The sequence below is a fragment of the Grammomys surdaster genome, unplaced genomic scaffold (genome assembly GCF_004785775.1).
Source record: "Grammomys surdaster isolate TR1022 unplaced genomic scaffold, NIH_TR_1.0 126028, whole genome shotgun sequence".
NCBI classification, from domain to species: domain Eukaryota; kingdom Metazoa; phylum Chordata; class Mammalia; order Rodentia; family Muridae; genus Grammomys; species Grammomys surdaster.
The window spans coordinates 3,009,977-3,035,914 of record NW_021620841.1 but is presented as its reverse complement, the minus strand read 5'-3'; the positions used below and the strand labels follow the sequence as shown (position 1 = coordinate 3,035,914).

The 25,938-nt window shown below is 35.4% G+C and overlaps 1 protein-coding gene across 16 annotated transcripts in view; it reads right to left on the bottom strand.

Moving 5' to 3' along the window:
- The window catches only part of Ppfia2 (PTPRF interacting protein alpha 2), a 428,942-nt gene that overhangs the window by 115,832 nt on the left and 287,172 nt on the right, over positions 1-25,938 (bottom strand). For all 16 annotated transcript variants that reach the window (XM_028754574.1, XM_028754577.1, XM_028754579.1 and 13 more), the window contains one exon: positions 16,447-16,563. In XM_028754574.1, the coding sequence (XP_028610407.1) occupies positions 16,447-16,563 (117 nt within the window). The remainder of the gene's footprint in view (positions 1-16,446; positions 16,564-25,938) is intronic.

Below are 25,938 nucleotides of genomic sequence, written 5' to 3'. Positions count from 1 at the left end.
AGGGAGGGAGAAAATAGGAGGAGAGGAAACTAGAAAAGGGAAAAAGGAAAGAGGAAGGAAAGACAAAGAGAATTAATTACAAAGCAAGGAAGGAAGGGAAGGAGAAAAAGAAAAATAGCAGAAGGAAGGATGGATGGATTGGAGAAAGGAAGGAGAGGGGAGAAATATGGGGAGAAAGAAAGGCAAGGAAATAAGAAATTCTGACCCATAGAAACTTAGAAGCTAAGTTCAAGTTCTATGTCTAGAGTTGTACAGAGACAGAGAGGAGATGATTTTCAAAAAGAGAAAGATCTAAACCAAGCAGAAACAGGAAGGTCTGGGAAGAGCAAAGCAGCAGTTTGTTCTGCTGAGATGCTTACTTAACAGCAGGAGTTTGTTCCAACTCTCCATAAATTAGGGAAAGTTTGAATAGAAATGTAAATGTGTCCTCCTCCTATGTGCAATTTTGTCCCTAAGAAGCATCACCAAAACCAGAAAATAGCTCTCTTCTAAATCAGCTGTCATGCTCTCTCTGCCCATTGGCTACCTCAGTGGATCTAAGTCCCAGGCACGAATTACAAGGTAACTCATCCACATCTGTCTAGCACATCTCTGTGGATCTTAGTTGCCTCTGCAACTACCATTTAACACTAAATACAAGCTTTTCACTCTTGTGACACATGCACACCCTTTTTAAAAAACAAGTGCTTTTTGATAGTAACGAACCGTATTTTTCACAGTACCAAGATGGCATTATTACAACTTAAAACCCTGTAAAACTATCACAGCTACTACACACCTAGCAAATGGTACCAGCCTTTCCTGAAGTCTATCTCTCAGTTGCTCATTAGTGTACTCTTCTCAGTCGCTGTGCAGATAGTTGCAGAATGCAAGAGTTCACAGTTAGCTTCTTCCAAGAACAGTTCCTGGAGAGTTACTCTGCGATCACCCCTCTACATGCAACATTTCAGGCATGAAGGACAATAGTCACTGAAGGAGAGTATAGCTAAACATCTACATTCATACGGGTCTCCTAACAACTGGAGCAAGGGCTTCTGCCTCTGTTGTCCTTGGATCCCTTTCGACTAATTGGTCTACCTTGTCTGGCCTCAGTGGGAGAGACTGTACTTACTCCTGTCACTACATGATGTGCCAGGGCTGGTTAGTACACATCAGGGGCCACTTCTTCTCTGAGGAGACGGGAAGGTGGGAATGGGGAAAGAGGTGTGAGGGTAAGGCTTAGAGCAAAGGAGGGAATAGGATTGGGATCAGGATATAAAGTGAACAAATGAAAGAATAAATAAATAGATACTATAAGATTCATTGGAATAGCTTCCATCTTTTTTTTTGACAATTTCCAGAACCTGCTTTATAAGTGTATCGTTATCAAGTGTTCAGTGCAACTGCAACTGTATAAGAATGAGTTACAGGGATCCAACTGGAATCATAACACAAACTCATAATGTTCAGTGGCTTGTTGTTTTTCTGGTAAGAAAAACACCTATACAGTTAAATTTTTAAGTGTCTGAAAAATTATAGAATGGAAATTATAGAATGGAAAAACTCATTGGTTAAGATAATTTATGGCTATATTTCCCACAATGAAAAACAACAGATTACTTGCATCTGCAATAAAACCAAATGACTCACAGAAAGTCTTATGTTAAGAAAAGGAAGGGTAAATTTAGAGAAGAGGACAAGTATACTTCAGTTTACATGGACGTCTACACCAGACATTCTACCCAAGAAATGCAGGAAGGCAAAAATGCAGATTGGCTGCTTCCTTGGCCAGGTACTGGAAGTTATTGCACAAGGCGGTGAATTAACTTTAAAGTGTGAAGCAACTCCTTTTTCTGAATGAGGTGCTGTTCATACAGATATGTCTCCATAAACATGTAAAATTTCATGGAAAATGTAATTAATAGAGTTACTTTATTAAAACACTTCACAAATCTGTAAAACGATTCAAAACTACTTTTTAATGGAAAAAATCCATTTAGTATTACAGAACCCTAAAGATCTGTGGCAAATTAAGATTTATATAGTTGTCTTAGTTCATATCACTGTGATAAAACACTATGACAAAAAGAAATTTGAGGAGGAAAGTGTTTGTATCATCTTGAACTTCCCAGTTATAGTCAATAATCAAGGCAGAAAAGTCAAGGCAAAATCTCTCACACCAGGGAGAAACATGGAGGCAGAAATTCAAGCAGAAACCATGGAGAAATGCTACTCATGGGTTTCCTTCCCGTGGTTTGTTATTTCTGCTTTCTATAGCTCCTAGAACTTCCAGCCTTAAGGCTGTATTGCAGATACAGAGCTAGGCTATATAATATCAGTCATCAATCAAGAAAATACAGTACAGGCTTGCCTACAAATCAGTCTCATTTTTTTTTTCTGAGTTAAGTTTCTCTTTTCCTGTATAACTGTAACTTTTGTTAAGTTGACATAAAATTAGCTATAATAATATTCAGTTGCTTACATAGTCGTAATGAACTGGACTGAAATGCATAACTGAATTCCAGTTCAATTTGTCTACCATTTACTGTACTAGGTCTATAATACAAACATATACAAAAGTGGTTAAAATTGTATACACTGTATAATTGAAAGGACCAAACATAAAATATATATATATGTGTGTGTGTGTGTGTGTGTGTGTGTGTGTGTAAAAATTACTATGTTATATACATAAAATATATAAGTATATATAATATGTAGGATCAGTTATGTGTATACTCATAAATATATATGGATATGAATAATGTGTATCTATCTCATTTATGCACATATTTCATGAGTATTTATTTAGTACAAAATGATGGTAATTTTCTAATTAGGAAAAATTATTACTGTTGAAATTCTGTGCACCTGAAGTCCATTAAAATCTTGTTTAATACCAGAAGCTGTAAAAAGTTTAAGATGAGATAATTTTAAATAAATATAAACAGTAATCAGGCAACTAAAATAAAACACTTTTAAAATGTTAACCTTTAAATTCTTTAAGCAGCAGAACTGCATTGAGTAGCTTGGACACACCTGTGAAATTTAGAACAATGTGTGAAAATTTGCTGGGGTGATCTGCCAATTTCCTTTTACTTGAAGTGTTTATGAAACTTCTTTGTTTATAAATATACAAGTAGTTTTAAAATTCTATGCTAATGATGAAACCAGGGGATGTTGCTTAAGTACCGTATCCCCCAAATTACAACTCAAGTCCCTAAAATAAAGGTTCATTTTAAAAATATATTCATTTCTGATTAACCATATATTTAAATATCATTTGTTTACTGATGCTGAGAAAGAATATTTGGTGTCTTTCCTTTGCATTAATACATTTAAGAGTTAAAATTTTATTTTCAGTTATAAAAATATTCTCAACATGTACACCTACACAAAAGCTAGGTTTTCTCTTTACTATATTTCAAATAGACTAACATTCTCTCATGTGTCTTCTTAATATTTGCTGATCTAAAAGAAAATAGAAATAGGAAGATAGAAGAGTAGATGATTCAAATTGATCTTCTTATTGAGTAAATTCTCATAATAGAGGCATAAATGCTATTAAAATTTACTAAAACCTGCAGTGACCATTAAACAATTCCATTCCAAGTAACTGTGGCATTTAATCGTTAGCAATGTATTGCCAATTACATTGTCAAGATGGTATAATGAAATTCTCAACCATTCCCATGTATCATCAGGCTTTTCTAGACTGTGAAGAGTCCTAGAAAGTAGAAGAAACTTTTAAACATCTATTTTTTTTCTGTGAGAAAAAGATTGTATAAATCAAAGTATGTAGAGCTATAAAATAAATACAGAATACAGATTCAGACAGGAAAATATTGATAGGCATAAATATAGTGAGAAGAGAAATAAAAATGTAGGTGGTTGATTTACAGTTAGCATACATCAATAATGCATTCATGTAAAGAATGTATCTGAATGAAATATGAAATATACTATTCTACAGGCTAATTAAAATATGAGTGAATGACATAAATAAATTCTATTCTAAGCATTAGTACAGGAAGAGATTTTAGAAGGACTCAAGCACTGGAGTGGCCTAAGGACACTCCTGTTTTTCCTAGAGATCATTAAGGACCATGTAATATGCTGAATTCTTGTGATTCCATTTACATCCAAGTCATCAAATAAGACTGTATACTGATTACAATAGCAATATGACCTGCCTCCCCCCCCCCAAAAAAAGAAAAGAATAATCTGTAAGGATTCTCTCTCCAAGTGTGAGTTCAAAACAATATTCCAATGTTGCTGAAATTCCTTAAGTTCTCATCGTGTGTAGACATAAATATAAGTGAATGACGTAACTGAGTTATTTAATGTCTTAGTTATTTAATCCTATAAGATGCAGAATGGAAATTGATGCACAAAGGGAAAACCCGTTTGGCTGACACTTTAAAATGTCACCAGATGAAGTTTTCACACTTGATATTCTGGTTCCAGAATTTCTCATTCCTGCCTCCCCTTATTTCTGTTTATTTTTTACTTCTTTCTTCCACTTATCTACTAATTCAATAAACCATCAAACCTCCAACTCTATTTATTTGTATTATGCCAGATACATAGGAAGGTTCTTAGATGAACAAGACTCTCATTGTCATTCTTGACAACAACATAATGCATGCTTTATTGAGTATGGATACAAACAAACCATACAAACACATGTGTGTGTTTGGAACCTGAAATAATTTACTGAATACAGGCACAAAGGCTTTAACGTTATAAGTCATAACTTAGGTGAACTTTTAGGACTGTCACCAATATTGTTTTTTAAATTTTCTTATTCTGCTTTTTTTCTTTCAAATATTGGAAATGTTCACTAATTTCAAATGTGTCAAACATATACCGTGTTTTATCATTTATTTAAGGTTCTCTACCACATAATTGAGAGTTGTTGTTTTCTGTATTGTCTCCTTAAGTCTATTACATACTATTAAAGGTGTGCTTTTATAAATCTAGAGTTTAAGCACAGCAGTAACAAATTTTTATTAAGTGTCTGATTTTTAGAATACTTTGGAGAACTGAATGAGAAACTGTGGATGCACTCCATTCTGGACAATACAAAATGGTGATATTTTTCTATGTAGTTGCTTTACAAATTTTCTTAGGTATTAATAATATTTAGATGGGACTAAGGATCACAGATCAAGGTCATGGTGGTACTTTATTGGTTTTTGTATCTTATCAGCCATTAAACATAAAAGTAGCACAAAAGTAAAATAAAATAATAAGGCAATAAATTATTGAGAAAGTAAGAGTAATGAAATGATAGGCCCCCCAAAATATTTGTTAACTTGGTATCAACTAGTTATCTTTAAATGTTTCAAATCAAAAGTCCTCTATCATGCTTAATTTTTAAAACAACCAGTGGTCTTTGCTGGTAAGCATAAAATATACTTTTTCTTATGTTCCCTTATTTATTTGTTATTTTTAACTAACAGAGTTCAGTTAAGGTTACCTTTTTGTGAATGAGGGATGGAGTCATCTACTGCACATGAGGAATCTCACTTGCCATAAACTAAAGAAAAGTGAGTCTCTTTCTCAGGAGCCATCAAGTGTCAGTAAGTTCTCCTCCCCGAAAGGTGAAACTTCACCATCCCTTTTCATTTTCAAAATTTTTAGTGGCAAGATTTTGTGTACATCTTTTGTAGGTAGCCACAGATGTTAAGTATTTGATATTTTTTATGGTAGCCAACAGCAACAGCAACAAAAATAGCATCTCACGGCTCTCTTGTCCATCTTCTGACTCTTATATTCTCTATTACCTCTTACCCTACATTGTTGGAGACTGGCAGGGAAAAGGTGTTAAGGTAGATGCCTGTCTACAGCTGAACACCCAGAGTAGTTGGAGAAGCGACTGAAGGAGCTGAGGTGGTTTGCAGCCCTGTGGGAGGAGCAACAGTGTCAACTGGTCAGACCCCCTGGAGCTCCCAGGGACTGGACTTCCAACCAAAGAGTACACATGGAGGGACCCATTGTTCCACGCACTTATGTGTCAGAAGATGACCTTGTTGGACATGAAGGAGAGGAGTGGCCCTTGGTACTGTAGAGCTTCCATGCCCCAGTGTAGGGGAATGCCAGGGCAGGAAGGCAGGAGTGAGTAGGTGGGTGAGGGAGCACCCTCACTGAGGCATGGGGAGGAGGGATGGGATGGGGGTTTCCAGAGGGGAGACCTGGAAAGGGGATAACATTTGAAATGAAAATAAAGAAAATATCCAATAAAAGGAACAAAATGAAAAAAAAAAGAATAATGTATCTGCATTAATCACTCCTCGCTGCAACGAGAAACCTGTTCGACCAAGGTCAACAGCAACACAAATATGGATATAAATATAAATATTTAAAGGCAAGTTTGACAACATGAATAGATTTAGAAAAGCAACATCAATAGCTCTCTCCTTGGGCCTTTGTCTTCTCTAGCCAAGAATTTTGACATGTTTACGGTAGGAGGCATGAAGACTCTCCTTTGAGGCAGGTTTCTCAAAGTTAATTAGGAGAATGACTGGCTCTCCATATTAACAGTTTTGCTACCATTGCCTCAGTGAACTCGGCAGTCTTGCCATGTAAGTCAGTGTGGTAGTGTACAGGGCTCCCTGCTGGAAAACACCATTGATGACTTTGCTTCACTGGCATCTACGAAGCACCTTCCTGCATAATGAAAGCTAGCCAGCAGGGAGAGGTCCCCGCTCAGTTCAAGATTCATTTACCTCCTGTCCTTTAACTAAAGTGCACTGTAACTTTGGAAATATTGTTTTACCTTTGATTTCTGTTGAACAACTAAGAGTACAGGCAATTACCTGTATTGTTTGAATACTTGGCAGAAAACTGGGACCAACAATTTTTAGGGCTGTACCCTGTTCCCAGCACTGAGATTTTCATGCAATAAACAACACTTTCTAGGAATAACTCTCTCTCCTTCCCTCTCTCCCTCCCTCTCTCCCCTGTCTTCACCCCCCCCCGTGTGTGTGTGTGTGTGTGTGTTGGTTAACACACTGCCTATTCCTTTCCTCTACTACTCTGTCCCCGTTTTCACATAAATCTTTAGTTCTCAGTATTCTTTCTTTGTTAGTTTATATCACATATGTTCTATTGTCACGTCTATATATTTCACTTGTGTTGTAAGATTATACTCTCATAGCTTCTTTATGCATAATCTATTTTTCTTAAGCTTTCCTCTAGTCCCTGATTTCCCAGTCACTGTCAATCTAGTACTATATGCTTGACCTGTCTGCCTATAGTATTACCCATCTCTCCTTTCATTTCCCAAAATATTCTACTCTATTAAACTTCTCTAAACACATTTCGTGCACCATCGATGGCTTGTGTCTGTTTTCCTAAGTATCCACATGTACTGCATCAGATGTACAAACCCTGTACATGTTCAAGCCAGCAAATCCTCCCCCAACCAGCAAATCCGCAAGTAATATCTTCTTGGAAACACAAAATTCTAATATCTTCAATGGAGTGACACTGTTTATATAAACCACAATCTGGGACAGACTGCATTCTTAGGTATAAGTATAGCTGAAGTTGATCAACTGCTCCCTCCCTTGTGTGTGTGTGCGTGTGTGTGTGTGTATGTGTTTAATTTTTAATTTTATTCTCTTTTCGCAAGAAAGAACATGAAGCTGGGAAGGTAAAGAGGTGTCAGAAGATCTGGAAACAGCTGAGGCAGAGGAAAGAATATGATAAAAATAGAAAAAAAATATTATAAAGACAAAAGTATCATATCCCCCATTAGACTCCCCATGAGAGAAAAATAAAAAAAAAACAAAAGGAAAATGTATTATAAATATAAAGCTTTACTAAAAGTTAAATAGAAAAAATTATACTGAGTGATGTTACTCAGACTTATGAAAAATGAGCAACACAGTATGACAGTCGTAGTTTCTTTTTCTTTTTTTTTATTAATTATTCTACTGGTTTACATCTCAAATGATATCCCACTTCCCGACTACCCCTCTACAAACCCTCCATCCCACATCTGTCCTCTACCCCCTCCCTTTTGCCTCTGTGGGTGTGCTCCCTCCACCCACCCACCCACCCACCCACTCCCACCTCACTGATCCAGCATCCCTTTAAGCTGGGGCATCAAACTTCCACAGGACCAAGAGCCGCCCCTGCCATTGATGTCAGCCAAGGCCATCCTTTGCTACACATGTATCTGAAGCCATGGATCCCCCCAGGTACACTCCTTGGTTGGTGATCTAGTCCCTGAGAGCGCTGGGTGGTCTGGCCAGCCAATACTGTTCTTCCTATGGAGTTAAAATCACCTCTGCTCCTCCAATCCTTCTGCTAGTTCCCCCACCGGGATCCGGAGCTCAGTCTGATGGTTGGCTCCAAGCATCCGCATCTGCATTGGTTAGGTAGCAGAGCCTCCCAGGGAACAGCCACACCAGGTTCCTGTCAGCAAGTGCCTCTTGGCAACAGCAAATACTGGGATTGGTTGTCCGTAGACAGGATGGATCCCCAGGTGTGAGAGGCTCCCCCATGGCCTTTTCTTTAGTCTCTGCTCTACTTTTTGTTCCTGTCTTTCCTTTGGAACAGTCATGGTTTCAAAATAAATTCTTTAATTATTTATAAAAATTAGAATATTTTAAATTTCTATAAAATTTAAAAGCAAAAATTTGTTTCTGTTTGTATTGTTTTTTCTAAGGAATTGTAGTGTACTTAACTTCTTTTATTGTCATAATGTTTAAACCAGCATGTAAGAAAACTCACTATAACAAAAACATTTGGATTCATAGAACTATGCTATACTACAGCGTTTCAAATCAAACTTAACTAAGGAATTTCTGTTCAACACTTTCATGATTAGTGTTCGTAAGTATTAGAAGTGAAAATTAGTAGACTTATTCCATGTTATATCATGAAATATACATTTAAAGTGGTTTTCATGAAAAAGACATCTATAACTTTTTAAAATCTTGTATATCGTTTGCAAGGATTAAAAAAAGGTAATGACTAGAGGAAATATTTTATTATTTTACTTTTGGTTAGAAAGTCACTAACAGTTTCAGAAATTATTCTATGCTAAACTAAGAACTAAAGCAATGCACTGGTTCTATTTTCACAAATGTATCATTATTGTTTTTTAGATGTGTACAAACTGCCCCCAAATGGGATATATGTTGCAGCCTTAGGTAATTCAAGAATCAACATATCAATTAGATTCCTGTCAGGCTGACTACTATTTGGATTAATGGGTTCATTTTCATTTTGTTAAATATGGAGACACTTTTCCCATCTGTGTCTTAACTGCGTTGTAACAGTTGTGTGTGTGAAGGACTGATGACAAATGTAAAAACTATAAACATGAATTAAAGAGAAGCAAGTTTATCTTTTGTCTGTATAAAATATGATTCTCATCAGGGAAATGTGCATATGATTAAAACATAAATATAAAGTTGTATATTCATAGAAACATGATTTAGCATCAGCATAACCGTCAATGAAATCAGCTACATTGCCATGAGCAAAGGCAAGCACTTCATTTATTTCTTTAGCTAGATTAGTCCACATTGGAGTAAGTAATGATCTGTTGCTTGGCCAAGAATTTGGGGCTTTGATATACCAGCACATGAGTCTAAATACTGGACCTTAGCTAAAGTTGCAGAGTCACACACACAATATCAAACATTTGGGATGTCGTTCCCTTGTGAATTCAGTTCTGCATTTAAAACTATACTCAGGAGAAGTTGCAAGTATTTTTGTAAATAATCACATATTTTGTAAAAAAAAAAAACAAGTCACATAAAATAAATTATTAGCTCTAGAAAATTAATTATGTGTAATTCTGAAAACAAGAACAAGAACACATTTACTTGCTTGAAGAAATGTGAAGAGACAATAAGTTCTGGATGTTGAACACTTTTGTCCACACAGATCATTTTATCTCAATCATATTTTCTGAAAAGAAAAATTAATAAGGTCTACATACTGAAGAATGTAAAAATGACGGGTATATATTAATCTGTCATACAAATTATTTTGAAAATAATGTGATTGAGGAGCTTCCAAGCTTCAAACCGCTTCAACGTATTGTTTTTCATTGCAATAACAATAATAATAGTAATAATAATAATAAAGCTAACTCTACCAGGGCCTGTAAGAATTTTCTTACCCTCGCTGTTCCCTTTAACTGTTGCTACTAGCTTTCTTGCACACTCGTATCTAGTTATTTTGTTACTCTTCCATCCCTAGAACATAACAAAAAATGTCATCCGTTCTTAGCACATTTGCACACCAAGTACTGACTTTAAATACTCTTAAGTCTTTTAATCTGTCTAAAGCCTTATCTTTTTCTTAAACTCCAATATAATATCTACTTAACTTCTAATATCATTTTATCTCACATTTTATCAGGTTTTCAATATGACACTTGCATGAATGTTGCACAATGTACGTTTTTACCCAATTTTTTTTCTTAATTTTACCACTACCATTCTACTGAGCTACATCTCTTAGCTTCCTAAGAGACTAGAGGCAAAAGGCGGAAGCAGGCAGCATGGAAATTGTGAACGTAATTGTCTCCAAGAGCATCATGGCTATTATTGTAAAAATTTGCAGATTAACTCCATCACGCTAGAAAGAGGAACAGGATAAATTCTGTTGAGTCTGGTTTAAGCAAGGTAACCTATAATGTTCTGGAATTTTATTACATGAAAATATTCTCTAGGCAACACTAAATATAAGATCACAAAGAAACCTTTAAAATGGTTTCATCTAAACTTATTTCCTTGCTTCTTTTTTCCCTTTTGTTCTGGAAAAGATGACAATAATTATAGGTCACTCGTGAGTAATAAAGTCCATTATTCAGGGTACTCTCAATGAGGTTATTTTGTTAACTAGTCAACTGAATTCTCATAGTGCAGTTACAAAACATCCTCCAATGGCTAATAATCTATTCTGATTATGTAATTTAAGTGTTTTTACTATCATGAACAAGAGGTGGTGCTTTTCACACATTCTCCATAATAACGTTCCATTTTTCTATGCTTAGATAGACTTAAAAAGCAATTGTTAAATTATAATTCTATCATAACTTGTTATTCAGTGGTCTTGCTATATCTCAAATGGTCATGCTATAAAAATAAGACTAGAAATGGGTAACAAACAATGCTTTTGTATGTAACTATCATACATACTTAAATGATCAAACTAGACCTTAAATTTTGTTTGTATATTATGTGTGTCTTTGATTAATATTCATCATATAAGAAAATTTCCTCTAAATGCTGCAGTTATTTAATCGTGAAAACCCAATCGCATATTTAATATACAATAGATCACAGTCTTATTATTAAAATTCAAATTTAAAATAATGTTCAAATCATATGTTTTAGGTTTGTCTTCATTAGGGTTATATCATGAAACACCATGACCAAAACATTTGGGAAGTAAAAGATTTAGCTGGCTTATGTTTCCAAATCACTGCTCATTACTGAAGGAAGTTACGATGTGAATTCAAACAAGGCTGAAACCTGGAGACAGGAAAGATGACAGAGGCCAGGAGAAGTCCAGCTTACTGGCTTACTCAGCCTACTTTCTTACAGAGCCCAGAACAACTATCCCAGGGTTAGATCATCCATAATGGGGTGGGCCCACTTCCATTAATCACTAATCAAGAAAATACACTACAGGCTTGCCCACAGCCTTATTCTGGAGACATTTTCTTTATTGAGGATCCCCTTTATAGCACAGTTGACCCATGTTCATGTCAACACACAGATATCCCTTTAAAGCCAAGATCTTTCTTTTATTGTTCATCCCTAAGATCAGACATTGATATAAAGATCATGATAAACATTTTACAAACTTAACACCTTAAAAATTTAGACTCTGTAACAAAATCCATAGTCCTTTTTAAAATCCAAAGTCTCTCAACTGTGGCCTCCTATAAAATTCAGAATAAATTATTTCAAGAAGGAAGAATCAAGGCACAGTCACAAGTAGATACAAATAAAACCAAACCTCAATAATATAAATCACCCAATGTCCAATACCAGGGATTCAGTCACAATTTTCTGGTCTCATCCAAGTATTTGGGTTCACTTCTCTGACTCTGCCCTCTGCAACATACATAGCTTGTTTTTAGTCTGTGGTCAGTTTCTCCCCAGACCAGCGGCAGCTGTCTCTGGTGCTGACCTCTCCAAAACGCTGAGGTCTTCTGCTGCAGTTCTGCTCTTTCATCAATATCTTTGCCTCACTGCTCTTCACCTTACAAAGCCTCAACTTTCTCTATGATCCCTTCAATTCTGGCTTCCAACGCTACTCCTGCTTCAAGTTCATGGATGCCCTACAGCAACAAGTCTCAGTTGACCCCTTCATGTCTCCAAATCCAGTAACACTGGGGAGACTTTTACACATGACCAGGTTTAGCTGCCAAAACAAGACACAGTCTTGGCGATCTCGGGAATAAAGCTTTTGAGTACTGACTTGGGGAAACACTTTCTAGAAGATTTCACCTCAATAATGCTGGTCTCCATTTAATCACTGCTAATTTCTCAGCTCCAGATAAGAGGCACACTTTGTCACAGTAAAGCACAAAGGTTTTACTTTAGCGTTTCTGGTCTCTTGATGATCACAGCTTATGTTTCATCTCCAGCTGGCCAGACACCACAGATTCTTCAAACAAAGGCCCTCTGCAGTCTTTGCTGCCCTTTGATGCTTTACAAGCCAAGTCTCCATTGTCTGTGTTGTTCTCCACTTCTTTACTTTCTAGGTTTCCACCAAGCTTTGAACACTCAATGGCTTTTCTCTTCCAAAGTTCCAAGCCCTTCCATAATCCTTCCCAAAACACATGGTTGTGTCTGTCCCAGCAATACCTTACTATCCTGATGCCAGTTTCTCTCCTAGTTAAGGTTAATATTACTGTGATCAAACACCATGATCAAAAAGTGTTGCCTAGAAAAGGGTTTCTTTGGCTTACATATCCATATCTTAGTCCATCACTAAAGGAAGTCAGGAGGGTAACTCAAGCAGGGATGGATCCTGGAGGAAGGAGCTAATGAAGAGGCCATCAGGGACTTTAGTGCTTACTGGCTTGCTCATCATGGCTTTCTCAGCTTTTTTGTTTGTTTTTCTGTTCGTGCCCACCTCCGGTCTCCTGCAGCTGCACTGACATTCTCATGCTCATTAGAAAATAACAGGCTTCTAAGAGATAATGACCAAATACAACAAAAAAATAGATAAAATAATATAAAGAAAAAAACATTATATCAAAGTTGGACATGGCAATCCAACAAGAGAAAAGAGTCCCAAGAACAGGCAGAGGAGTCAGAGTATGACTCACTGTTTGTCAGGAATCCCATAAAAGTACTAAGGTAATAGCTATAATATAGAAGACCTGATGCAGATACAGGTAGACGCTGCTTTACTCTTTGTATGTTCGTATGAGCCTTGCCTAGTTGATTTAGCAGATCTTGTTCTCATCTTATCCTACATCCCCGCTGACTCTTACCATCTTCCTGCCTCATCTTCCTCAGGATTCCCAGAGTTTAGAGTTGAGGGGTTTGATGACGACCTCCTAATTAGACTCTCTATCTGAATGTCTGTCATTCTTCTTTCTTATAGAACACAGGACAACCAGCTAAGAAATGGCCCCACCCATAGTGGATCGGGCCCTTTGTCACAATCACTAATTAAGAAAATGACTTGAGGGTTTGTCTACAGCCTGACCCTATGGAGGTTCTCTTGTTTCAGATGATTTGAGCTTCTTTCAAGTTGACATAAATTTATCTAGCACAATGCTCATACTGAAAGGCTATTAAAGTGGTATTAAAAACCATGATTATATACTGTGAGTCCCAAGTACGTGGAAATATCTCTTCAATTGTCAAAAAATTTTAAAAATGAATGTATAGTCACAGTGTTTAAGAAGTTTTATTTATATTCTTGCCAAAAGAATGAACAGAAGAACAAAGGTTTTCAAGTCACCAGTTTCTCAGATTCCACCTGTAGATACGAGGTCAGGTAGTTGTAGTCAAAATGATTTTGTATACTGTATGTAAAGTTTATGCTTGGATCACTCAAGTGCGCATTTTCTGCCCTTATAGCTCATTTCAATCTGGACAGTCTATTGCAATACTTATCTCCCATCTCAAGTTTGTGTAAACAATTCTTACCATTGATTCTTTGCCTCATCAATAAGTGTTGATCACCCAATGGCTAGAGAATAGAATGTAACATCTACCAGCCAGAGGAAGGAGAGAGAGAGAGCAAGAGTGAGAGAGAAGGAGAAGAGGAGAGAGAGAGAGAGAGAGAGAGAGAGAGAGAGAGAGAGAGAGAAGAGAGAGAAGAGAGAGAGAGGAGGAGAGAGAAGAGAGAGGCAGATTCAGATTAGTGAGCGAGGAAGATAGAGAAATAGAAGCCATGAGGAAAGGGTCCCGAGACAGACCATGAAAACAACATACTTGAAGCCCAAAGAGCCAGGTCAATAATAATATACAAGTATCATGGGATAGGGCTGGGAGGTAGCCAGATTAGCATAGAAAGTTAAGGTAAATTATTTAACTGCTCAGCTATTGAGGTGTAGTTTTAAATAACTCTTGTTTATGTGCATGGTTATTGGGGAGTAACGTAAGGTAAAGAAATAGAGCCAGCAGGTTAACTTATTGCTACATTTATATTAAAGACAGTACATTTAGGATTAGTGACAAAATCCAGTTGTATAGAATTGTTCTTTCTATTTCAGAAGATGCAACTTGCAAATTAATCTGGTTAAAACTATCTATAATTTGAATAGAAAAAAACACGGAGCTGTGTGCTGCCTAATAATGAGAAAGTCTTATGAATTATGAATAATATATCCTGAGACAGTATTTTCACATGAGAAATACAGATTAGTTACACACTAGTAGCTGATATGCTTACTAAATACTATAGCTGGTGTATATCATCATTTATGTTAGCTGTCATTAATTGGAGCATCATTTTATTGTTGATAATAGGAGATACACACAAATGCATATGTATATATGTATGTTAAAAATAGACAAGCATTTGAGTTATTTATTCCTGAAAATTTTTTTTATGTATTTCTTCTATTTGAAGTTCAGTAGCACAAATGTTATTATATATTTTTGCCATTATAGATACCTAAGTAAAGATTATTATATACATTCAATTTTCATAACCAAATCTATGTGACTATAATTTTTGAAGAAAGGTCTGTTTCCAATAACATCATGTAAATGAATCAATATTTTACCAAATTTTATGTTCCTTTCCTTATTGTTCTTCTGAATGTAAACACCTTGTTCTAAAGAGGATGGTGGCACACTGACTGACTTACCTGAAGTAAAGGTAAATGATTTTTTTATTTTAATCTCATATATAACTTATGAATTGTCATAAATTATTTATTATTAAAATTCAGCTTAAGATTTTAGTTAAACACATAGACTATTTCTAAAATGGTGGTTTTAAAGAAAGACCTGCCCAGTTGTCGACTATCTGATCTGAAGGGTGCCTCTGGAAACTCATCTGAGTAACTCAGTTTCCTTGACACTTGAAGGAAGAATGGAATTCCCATGCACCGGCTTTAACAGCACCAGTGAGGAAGTGCTTACTTTACAACTCAGTGTGAATCCAGTGCAATTTGCTGTCATTCTGTCACTACTTTCTTAATCGCTTGGTTTTAGAACCTCTTGGCACTTGCAATTACATCAGTTAAGCTACTTGATTCATGTAGTCCTAAGGAGCTCAATGCCCAAAAATATAACGGGTTACAGCAAAATAGTTGATTCTCTTGAGTTTAAGCCTAGTTTATGCAAATATTTAAGTAACTTTCATCTAATTTAAGACCTGCTTATAATTTATATTCCCTGTCTTATGCTAGCAACACAGGAATCATCTCTTGATAGTGGCCAAACAGACCACTGAAAACCTTACCTGTGTCTAAACTACACTGCAAAGAAAAATGGCTTTTTTCTAAAGGTGAATGAATGGTTGGACAAATGAATGAATGAAACTGGATAAAGTCAAATGGTTTACTAGTATTTGACTTCACATTATTTCATTATCAGAAGTATGAATAAGATTATTGAAAAAAGAAAAAAAATTAAGTGCTAAATCAAAAAGATCACCAATAATATTTTTATTATTTCACCATATGCAGTAACACAAACTGAAAAATAGTGCCTTTAAAACAGCACCATATAAAATACTTCATATGTAGTTTAAAGTGAATATTTTATGTACCTTTAATATATAAATTAAATTGTGCATGTAATCAAATTAACAGCAATTAATAATATATATATATATATATATATATTACAAATCAAACACACTAAAATTTAAAATAAACAACCAGAAAGCAATAAATAAAAATGTCTCACTAAAACACTTAACACTTTTTACAGTTTGTTCATTCCATGATTTTATCTTATCAAATGAATCAAGAAGTAAGCACTTACATTTAAGTTATGTGTACCATACCTTTTCATGGACTTTCTGGCCTGGTTCCATCCCTTCAAGATGTTCTGACTCCGTGGACCCCTCGCTTGATACCATTTTTCTTTGAATATGAACATTTTGCTCTCGCAAGGCAACAATCTGCAAAATAAAAGAATACTTTCTTTAAATGAAAATTTACATTAATGTGGCTAATGGCTAATGAAGGTGGCTAAATGACTGAAACACAAGTATTAAGTTTACCTACATTATTATTTGAAAAATGCGTTTATATAACTTAGGTCAGTATTTTGAATAACGCTTTGGCAAATTCAAACATTCCTCTTTAAAATTTAAAGTCACTGTAAATCTTACCTGAAGCACATATCTTCTATTTATAAATAGAGTCATTGATTGCAAAATTAACTTTCAAGTTGTATTGTTATAAAAGTGCTTGTTATGTGTACTTTCAAACCATATAGGAAATCTACATAAAAGTATAGACTAATAAATAATTGACTATCGTTCCACTTATTTAGCCTACAGAGATAGCCTGTAGCAAATCGACGAGCAGGACTTACATGAGTTTATAGATGACCCATACTCTACTGCATTTAAGTCTGACTCACAGTGGTTAGTTCAATGTTCATTTCTCTTCCAAATTTACTTAATTCAAAAGTAAGTCAGCAATAAATTCTTCTGCTTTTCCAGCTCAATTTCATGGCATGATAGTTTAACAAAGAACTAGGTTCTTAGGCAGCTCCAAGTGTGATCTAATAATAAGATGAGTATAAAAGATTATTCTAATCTTTTCAAATATTTTTAAATGTAACTACTTGTTATATAAAATAAAAATGTGCATGATAGTAATAGTATAGCTTCATGGAATCTGTTCTTAATATTATCAATTTATATGTTATGACTGGATCTGGAATAAAATCATTTCTGTGATATTTTATATGTGGTAAATACTGGATTGTACAAAAGTATGCAATATTAGAAATCATTTGACAACCAAAAAAATAAAAAAAATAAATAATGGTTAAAAGCTGGTCAGTGGTGACACACGCCTTTAATCCCAGCACTTGGGAGACAGAGGCAGGCAGATTTCTGAGTTCGAGGACAGTCTGGTCTACAGAGTGAGTTCCAGGACAGCCAGGGCTACACAGAGAAATCCTGTCTCAAAAACAAAAAACAAAAAAACAAAAAACAAAAAACAAAAAACAAAAAACAAAAAACAAAAAACAAAAAACAAAACAAAAAAGTCATTATTTGACCAATGAATCACACCAAACAAGAGTCATTAAAGCAGAGGACAGCCAGAAGCTGGGTGTTTGATGTATTATTTGTCAGGGCTTCAAGAGCTAGGTTCTTCTGTGTTGTATAAATGAGTTCACATGATCTTCCATATGGCCTTTAACATGTGAATGTATGTAATATTGTTTTATGGAAAACACCACTACATAACAAAGAGCAATTATTTAAGTGTTATCTTATAGGAAAAGCCATCAAATTACTGATTTTTTAAAAATCTTTCTTACCTCAATGTACTATCCATAAAATGGTCAAAATCATTTTGCAAGAAGAATGTTTGTACATGTAAATCTCTTTATTTGTGCTGCATATGTACATATACATGTGTGTAAGTGCATTCATATCTGAGTTTGAGCATACTGATGCCAGAGGTTGACACTGGGTATATTACTTGATTTTCCCCACATTATCTATAGAAATAGTTTCTAACTGAGCCTGGAACATATATGTCTGAGTCTGACACCACTGTCTATCCTATGAACTCCAGGAATCCGTATGCTTCTGCCTATCCAAACCTCAACCCCAACTCAGCACTGTAGTTCCAGGCGCAGGCTATAAAACTTTGGATTATGTGTGGATGTTGGGAATCCCAGTGCAAGTTCTCATGCATGTAAATCAGGGACTTTACCCATAGATCCATTTCCTTGGGTCTAAATTAAATTTGAATAATGCATTTTATATTGTGTTACTCAGTCTTTAGAAATAAAAATTACATTGTGTCCTCAATTTATTTTCACATATTTAAACTATTAGTGAGTTATTTTTAATATTATTTTGCTTACTCTTTAGAATTCTATGTATGTTATGAGAAGTAATCATATATACTATCTGACACTCCCTAATTTCTCCCCAAATGGCCTGCTCTGAGCTTCATTGTTTCTTGTTTTGACTTGTCTCTACTTCTTTCTCCACTCTTCTATCTCTTCTCTTCTTCTTTCATTTTAGCTCTGTTATCCCTAAGTTCATTTGAGTTGCTACCTTTAGTAAGGGCATGGAGCCATCCACTGGACCATGGAGCTTATACTAGTGCCAACAGGTTTAAAAAATGGTTGGGGCTGGAGAGATGGCTCAGGAATTAGTAGTGTTTGATACTCTTGCAGAGGATTTAGACTCAGTTCCAAGAACTCATGTTGGGCTGTTCACCACAATCTTTACCTCTAGTGCCAGAATATTTGACTCTTTTTTGGCTTCAATAGATCAGTGGCAGGCATGTGGTGCATATATGTAAGTTCAAACACTCACATGTATATAAGAACACATAGAACTCTAAAATCAAACAGCAGTTTTAATTTCCAGTATTTAGGCTAATTTCCATTTCTTCAGTAAATCATATGGATTTCAAATATATCTTAAGGCTTAAAGAAAATTATATGAAAACATAAAGAACAAGTAACTCAATGAGTAAATTAATTTTCTGTGGAAAACAATTTTTTATTTGAAAAGTACCATACACATGAGTGTGAGACTACTTTCTTTTCTTTCCTCCCAATCTCCCTCTCATCCCCTATCTTCTCCTCTGAGAATGCAGGAGTCAGATATCCTTCCTGTTACCATCCCACCCTGACACATCAAAGTCATTCCAGGACTAGGAGCATCCTGTCTAGCTGAGGCCAGGCAAAGCATCCCAGTTAGGGGAACAGGATCCACGAGCAGGCAACAGAATCTGAGACTGCTCCAGCTTCAGTTGTTAAAGGACATGCATGAAGACCAAGCTGTACATTTGCTACATATGTTGGGACAGTCGGGATACTAGGCCCTACCCCTGTATGGTCTTTTGCTGGATTTTCAGTCTCTGGGATCCTCAAGAGTGCCTATTCCCTCAATCTTTCCCCCAACTCGTCCATAGGATTGCCTGAGCCCCTTCTAATGTTTGACTGTAAACCTGTGTGCCTTTTTCAGTCAGCTGCTGTGTGAAGTCTCTCAGAGGAGAGTTGTGTTAGGCTCCTGTGTGTAAGTATAACAAATTATCATTAATGGGGCTGGAGGGATGGCTCAGCAGTTAAGAGCACCGACTGTTCTTGAGAGGTCCAGAGATCAACTCCCAGCAACCACTTGGTGGCTCATAACCATCTGTAATGGGGTGCAATGCCCTCTTCTAGTGGGTCTGAAGGAAGCAACAGTGTACTCACATACATAAAACAGGGTATCATTAATAGTGTCAGGGATTGCTATTGCCCACAGGATGGGTCTCAAGTTGCGACAGCCATTGGTTAACCATTCTGTCCGTCTTTGCTTCATCTTTATCTCTGCACTTCTTGCAGGAAGGACAAATTGTGGGTCCAAGATTTTGTGGGTGAGCAGGGTGACACTAATTTCAAATGTTATAAATTTCAAGTTTTTCAAAAAATATACGTAATTTTGTTCCATGTAAGTCAACATTTTTAGCCAGTACAACGAAAATCCCAATTTTAAATAAATCAAGACTTTAAAATAAGACAAAGACAAACATTTAAATAATTTCAGTCAGTGTTGTATAAATTTACAATTTAATTCTACTCTGTTTCTGCAAATAACAAGTTTCTATAGTGGGCTGTGGGAGTGACCTTTTATCAAGTGGTTTAATTATTGGAGTTAACAAGATGAGTGTCCCTTTTGCATTACAGAAAGCAAGATATTCTCTCCCACCAATTTAATTTTGGAGGCTTTACTCCCGCTAATGTGCCTTGAGGACTGAAAACATTGCCTAAGAAATGTTTGTTGATTGAGATAGTTCACGCCTTTAAAAAAAATAGCCCATTGCCTAAGAATTGGACCTAAGAGATGACTAAGGAATCAATTGGAGACATACACCGTAATGAAATTAAGCTAGTGCTCTCAAAACACTTTATGTGTCCTCTCTCTCATAAAACCATTGTTGGAAGGAATGCTACTTTGGAAGAACACTAAAGTAGGTCCATACTGCTCATTACTGAATAGCGTCTTCCCTTCAAACACAATGAATCCAATGGGAGGAAGCACTTCTGTCAAACTCTCACTCCCTATCCAGTTCTTGACAAACTAGGGAGAAAAAATAGACTCCATACTGGGTTCAAACACTATATTAAACTATTTTCTTAAAATTAGGGATAATCATATTATTCACTTTTAATACATGATTAACTTTATAAGTGGAATTTTAATTAGAGTGGAATGTGGTGATGCAAATATCTAAACATGTGGAAGTCGTTTGGATCTGGATAGGAGATGGAGAAAGTCGAGACTCTGAAGTGCAGTTTAGAATAAAGCTGATAGTGTTATAAATGAAACATGATGACAAATCCTGGAGGGCCCAAAAGAAGAGAGTCATAGAGAGACTAGATCTTAGAGATCACTTGAATCATCTTAGTCAGAATGCTGATACTAATAATGTCTTTGGTAAGGTAGTTTTAATAAAGAACTACCTAAAAATAGGAAGCGAGGTTTTGGAAGGAGAGGAAAGGCTGTGTTTATTATAAGGCAGCTCAATAAGATTCTATCCTTGTTCTAGTGTTTTGTGAAAAGCAGAGGTAAAGAGCTCCATATTGATATTTAGTGGAAGAAATTCCCAAGCAAAGTATTCAATGTGTGGCCTGGTTCTCCTTGACTGGTTAAGTAAAATGTCAGATTATGGAGATGAATCCCAGAATAACTCATAATCAAACAATGAGAAATAGAGTTGTAAGGTTTTTAGTTTGTTCAAGGCATCATAGGTATCTTAGACTCTCCAGTCTAAGGAGTCTTTTGTGCACAGATCCAGTGTAAAAGAGCTCATACACAGTTCCTGGAAAAGTCATAGAAATCGTTGCCCCATGAGCCAGAGAATGAGAAGGAGCCAGAAGACTAGAATATTGCCAAAATTAGTATGAGACCAACCAGAGCATTTCAAGCAGAAGCAGAGATAGACTGTATTGAATCAGTCATCTGGGAAGATTAGATTGTGTGGAGGCTAGAAGTTTCCACGCCTAGGCCTAGGGATAATTAGAACAGAGAAGGAAATGTTCTAAGTTCAGGCCATAAATTCACACCACTTCATCATGGTTTTTATCTCATCCCTTCATCTGAAGAAATAAAGGCTTCATTTAAGTAAGCCTTGTGGTGCAAGCCAGTATGCAATAACCATCCAGAAGCTCTGTATCAGCTCCTGTCTTCAGGTTCCTGCCCTGTTTGCACTCCAATCCTGATTTCTTCTATGATAAATAGTACTGTGAAATATAAGTCAAATAAACACTTTTCTCTCCAACTTGGTTTTTGGTCATGGAGTTTCACTATATCAATAGTAACCTAAACTAAGTCAAGGGTCCCATAAAACCTAAGCAGGCCTCCAAATAACTAGGTAGCTGAGGATGTTTGGACTCCTAACCCTCTGGCTTATATGTGCCTAGAGCAGAGGTTTGCACTATTCACCACCATACCCAGTCTTACCTGGCGGTGGAAATGTAATCCAGGGCATGAAGTATGCTAGGCAAACACTCTACCAACTAGGCCCTCATCCCCTCATCCATATAGTTTACATGATACTTTCATGAGGTATGGAATGGTGGCCTTAAAGTTAATATTGGGATGACTCAGAATACTGGTTATATTGCAAAACAAATAATCTTACGTTGCATGAATTGTAGGACATCTTGAATAGTGCTATAGTGTTAACATATGTGTCACCCCCAAAATACTTAGGTTGAAGATTCATGATGATAATATTAATTTATGAGCCTTTAGGAAGTGATCACATGATGAAAATTATGGTATCAAAAGTAGGATTGAAATCTGATCAAATAGGTTCAATGAAACAAGGTAGGCCATCTTGCTTCTCTCTGCTTTTTTACTGTGTGAGGAAAAAAATGTTCCCAGTGTCATTTGGAAACCAGGCTGGGCTGTCTCTCATTACTTTTCCTTAAACATTGTTCTCTTAGTGTTTCTAGCACCCAAAATCATGACAGACAAATTGTTGTTCTTCATAAACTACCCAGGCTTGGAGATTTTGCTATGGGCTAAGATAAGATGTGAGTAGGAAAATGCTACTGTTTAAATTTTGCTTCATAGATTGAATCTACTTGGCTATATTGCCTGACATGATATTGTATTTTCAGCGAACTATTATATCAGCCATAGCTAATACTCAGTCTAGTTGTGGAAAAGAGCATAAACCCCCCATGACACAAACACACACACACACACACAAGTTCCGACATCCTTTCACTCTGGAATATTTGAATATTTTGTAGATCATGTAGTTTCGACTCTTGTGTAGGTAGATGTAAGGAATGTATTTGAGATGTCATATAAATATAAGGCAATTCAATTTTATTCTATCTGAAAAGGGTGTTTAAAATATTTTCGGGTGTATTGTAGATTAGGTGGCCAATGCATTAAGTGTGGTATATTCGGGTTCTCTACTCAAAATAGTTTTATATTAAATAAAAACGCAAGTTTCTGAGAATATCGAAGAATTTAATTATTTCCATAGATTTCTGAAAATAGCACAAGAAAGACCATATATACTAATCAAATTTTCATTTGATTTTTCTATTTTTATGACTTTGAAAATTTTATGTATAGGACATTTTCATAAGATTATATAAAGAAGACAAGTATGAATTTTTAAATGTAACTCTAGTTAAAATAAATTCCAAGTTAAAAAGTCCTAGCTGCCATAAATTCAACATTATGTGACATGTCTAGGATAGAGAAATTTTATTATATACAATATATTCTTAATTAATTTTCCTATAATGTTATAGTTTAGGTTTTATTTTTGCTAATAAGGAAACTAGTAGAGGGTGCATGGGAAGGCATGTATCTACTTTTATAGTAAACAATATATCATAGCTAATTTTCCAATCTGTGTATAATTATTTCAAAGCTTGAACATTTTATGCATTACTTGTTTGTGGTTTTGAATAACTAATGAAATGATTCCCTATAAATACAATCTAAATACTTGCTTGGGTCAGAACAATAGTTCTCTGTTCTGAGAACAGAATAATTTACCTTCTTATACCTGACTAACAATTTGAGATATCTATTTTAAAACCAGTTTGAAGATGTGTAGACTTCTTATATTAAGAAAAATAATGTAGTCTACATTACTCAATACATTTATTTCTAATTTCTAGGTGGCCCCTATAGTATTTTTTCTTGAAAATTTCCAACCTAATTTTAAAAACTAAGATTGCATCCATATGAACCCCACAGCTAATTCCATGGAGATTTTCGTGCTCAGAGTTTAAAATTCATATTTTTTCTTCACCAATTTCACAACAATTTTCAGGCAGCATACCCATGTGATTAACAGTGATTCACTTCATCTATTTTTTTTATTTCAAAATCCAAGAGTGAGACATATGAACTCTCACCATATCAACACATAATTAGCTTCGAAATGGATCCATATTCTAATTCTAGCAGAATTCCACATTTATATAACACTGTGATGGCAATAAATGAAAACAGAATACAGTAGAAATCAGCAGATCCGTAGAATGTTCCTGATGCAGTGACTGTTTTGGTCTGGCTTTTTATCTGCATTTGCTAAACCTGAAATGTTGAGACACTTTCAACAGAATTTAGAGTCCTAAGCAGTAACTATTTCAATTTTTATCTTTGTTTTGGGGAGAAAAAAAAGATTTATAAAAACCACAGAGGCATATTAAGATTATGTGAACACCTTTCTGTCATCTGTGCATATTGATCAGTTCACATACTTTTCAGGAAGCATGAATAGACTGTTCCTGTGACTATCTTGAGATGAGAACACAAACAGGTATGAGAATCCTAACAAGTCAAGGAAATTTATCTTGTGAATGGCATATTTAACCTATGCATTTATTTTAACAAGGTCTTACACTTCATTGTCTTGAGTTTGGATCCCTTATTCTACCTCTTCTCAGAATACAAATATTTATTTAAAAGTTCTCTCATATTCACTTTTGGCTGGCTGGGCTCTATATTTCCTGAACAGATTAACTCCGGCGGTAACTTCAGAAGCACATTGTCAGGTGGATTCTGGGGACCCTTTAAGTGGAAATATCATACCTACAAAGTATGTGAAATTACCTACTGCCAAGTTTACAAGTGAACTGCTTTCCTTTAGATGTACAAAACATAAAAAATAATTTTTTGACCAAGAAATCCAGTTTTTGTACCTAATAGTCATAAACAAACAAATAAATTAAAACATTTTAAAGAAGGACTAAAATTGTATGTATTTATTTTGTATGTTTATATTTGTGGATGGATACACTATCTACCAACCCAATGTGGAAGACAGAGGTCAGGTTTTGTGAGTCTATTATCACTGTCTACCCTGTGGATACCAGGGATCAGATCAAACTCAAGACATCAGGATTGGCAGCCCGAGCCATTTTGCCATTCCTTTAAAGCTTTTTAAAAAATGACACTCCACAAGCAATACATGATAAATAATTCCAAATTTGCTCTTCATTTGTTTATTTTTAGGTGAAATCATTTCAGTAGCTATAAAATATCAGATATGTGGTCATTTTACAGTGGATGATTATGATAACTACTTTCAGTAATAGTCACTTCAAGAATAGTTGTATTTTTCAACATACACATTGACAAAATTTCATGTAAACTGAAATTTTTTACAAAACTCACAAGTATATTCAACTAATCACTACTTCAATTATATTTTCTCATACCCAGTTACACTTTATTTCTATTATGGAAATAACTACCAAGTTTTTGTACTAGAAATAAGATTAAATACTGACAATTTTGTGAGAGGCTTTTAAGGCTACATAAAACAAAATAATACAGAGGCTAGAAAGAAGGATTGGTTGATGAAACATGAACTGCTATTACAGATGATGTAGACCAGTTCTCAGCGACCTCATGATAGTCCCTAATCTTAGATAACTCTATCCTGGGATCTGACATGCTCTATACCACTGTGGGTACCAGACTTACATGTAGGCAAAACACTTATACATCATAGACATCAAATAAAAATGAATAAATCTGAAGAAGAAAACCACAAAGTGAGTAAAATTATCTAGAAAAATTAATAGCCATTTTTAAGGCACAATAAAAAATTTATAGTGAGTTCTCAGGAGTGGCATGCAATGGCATTAGTAGTGAAAACTGACGAAATTCTTAAATGTTGTTAAGTTCAAGAATTAGTTAAGAAAATAATAGCGAAATAAAACTGTAAGAGGTTTTTAAAAAGTAGGAGTGGTATGAAAACACATATTTTTATTTTACTTTTTGTTGGTTTTTGACAGGATTGCACTATGTATACGTGGC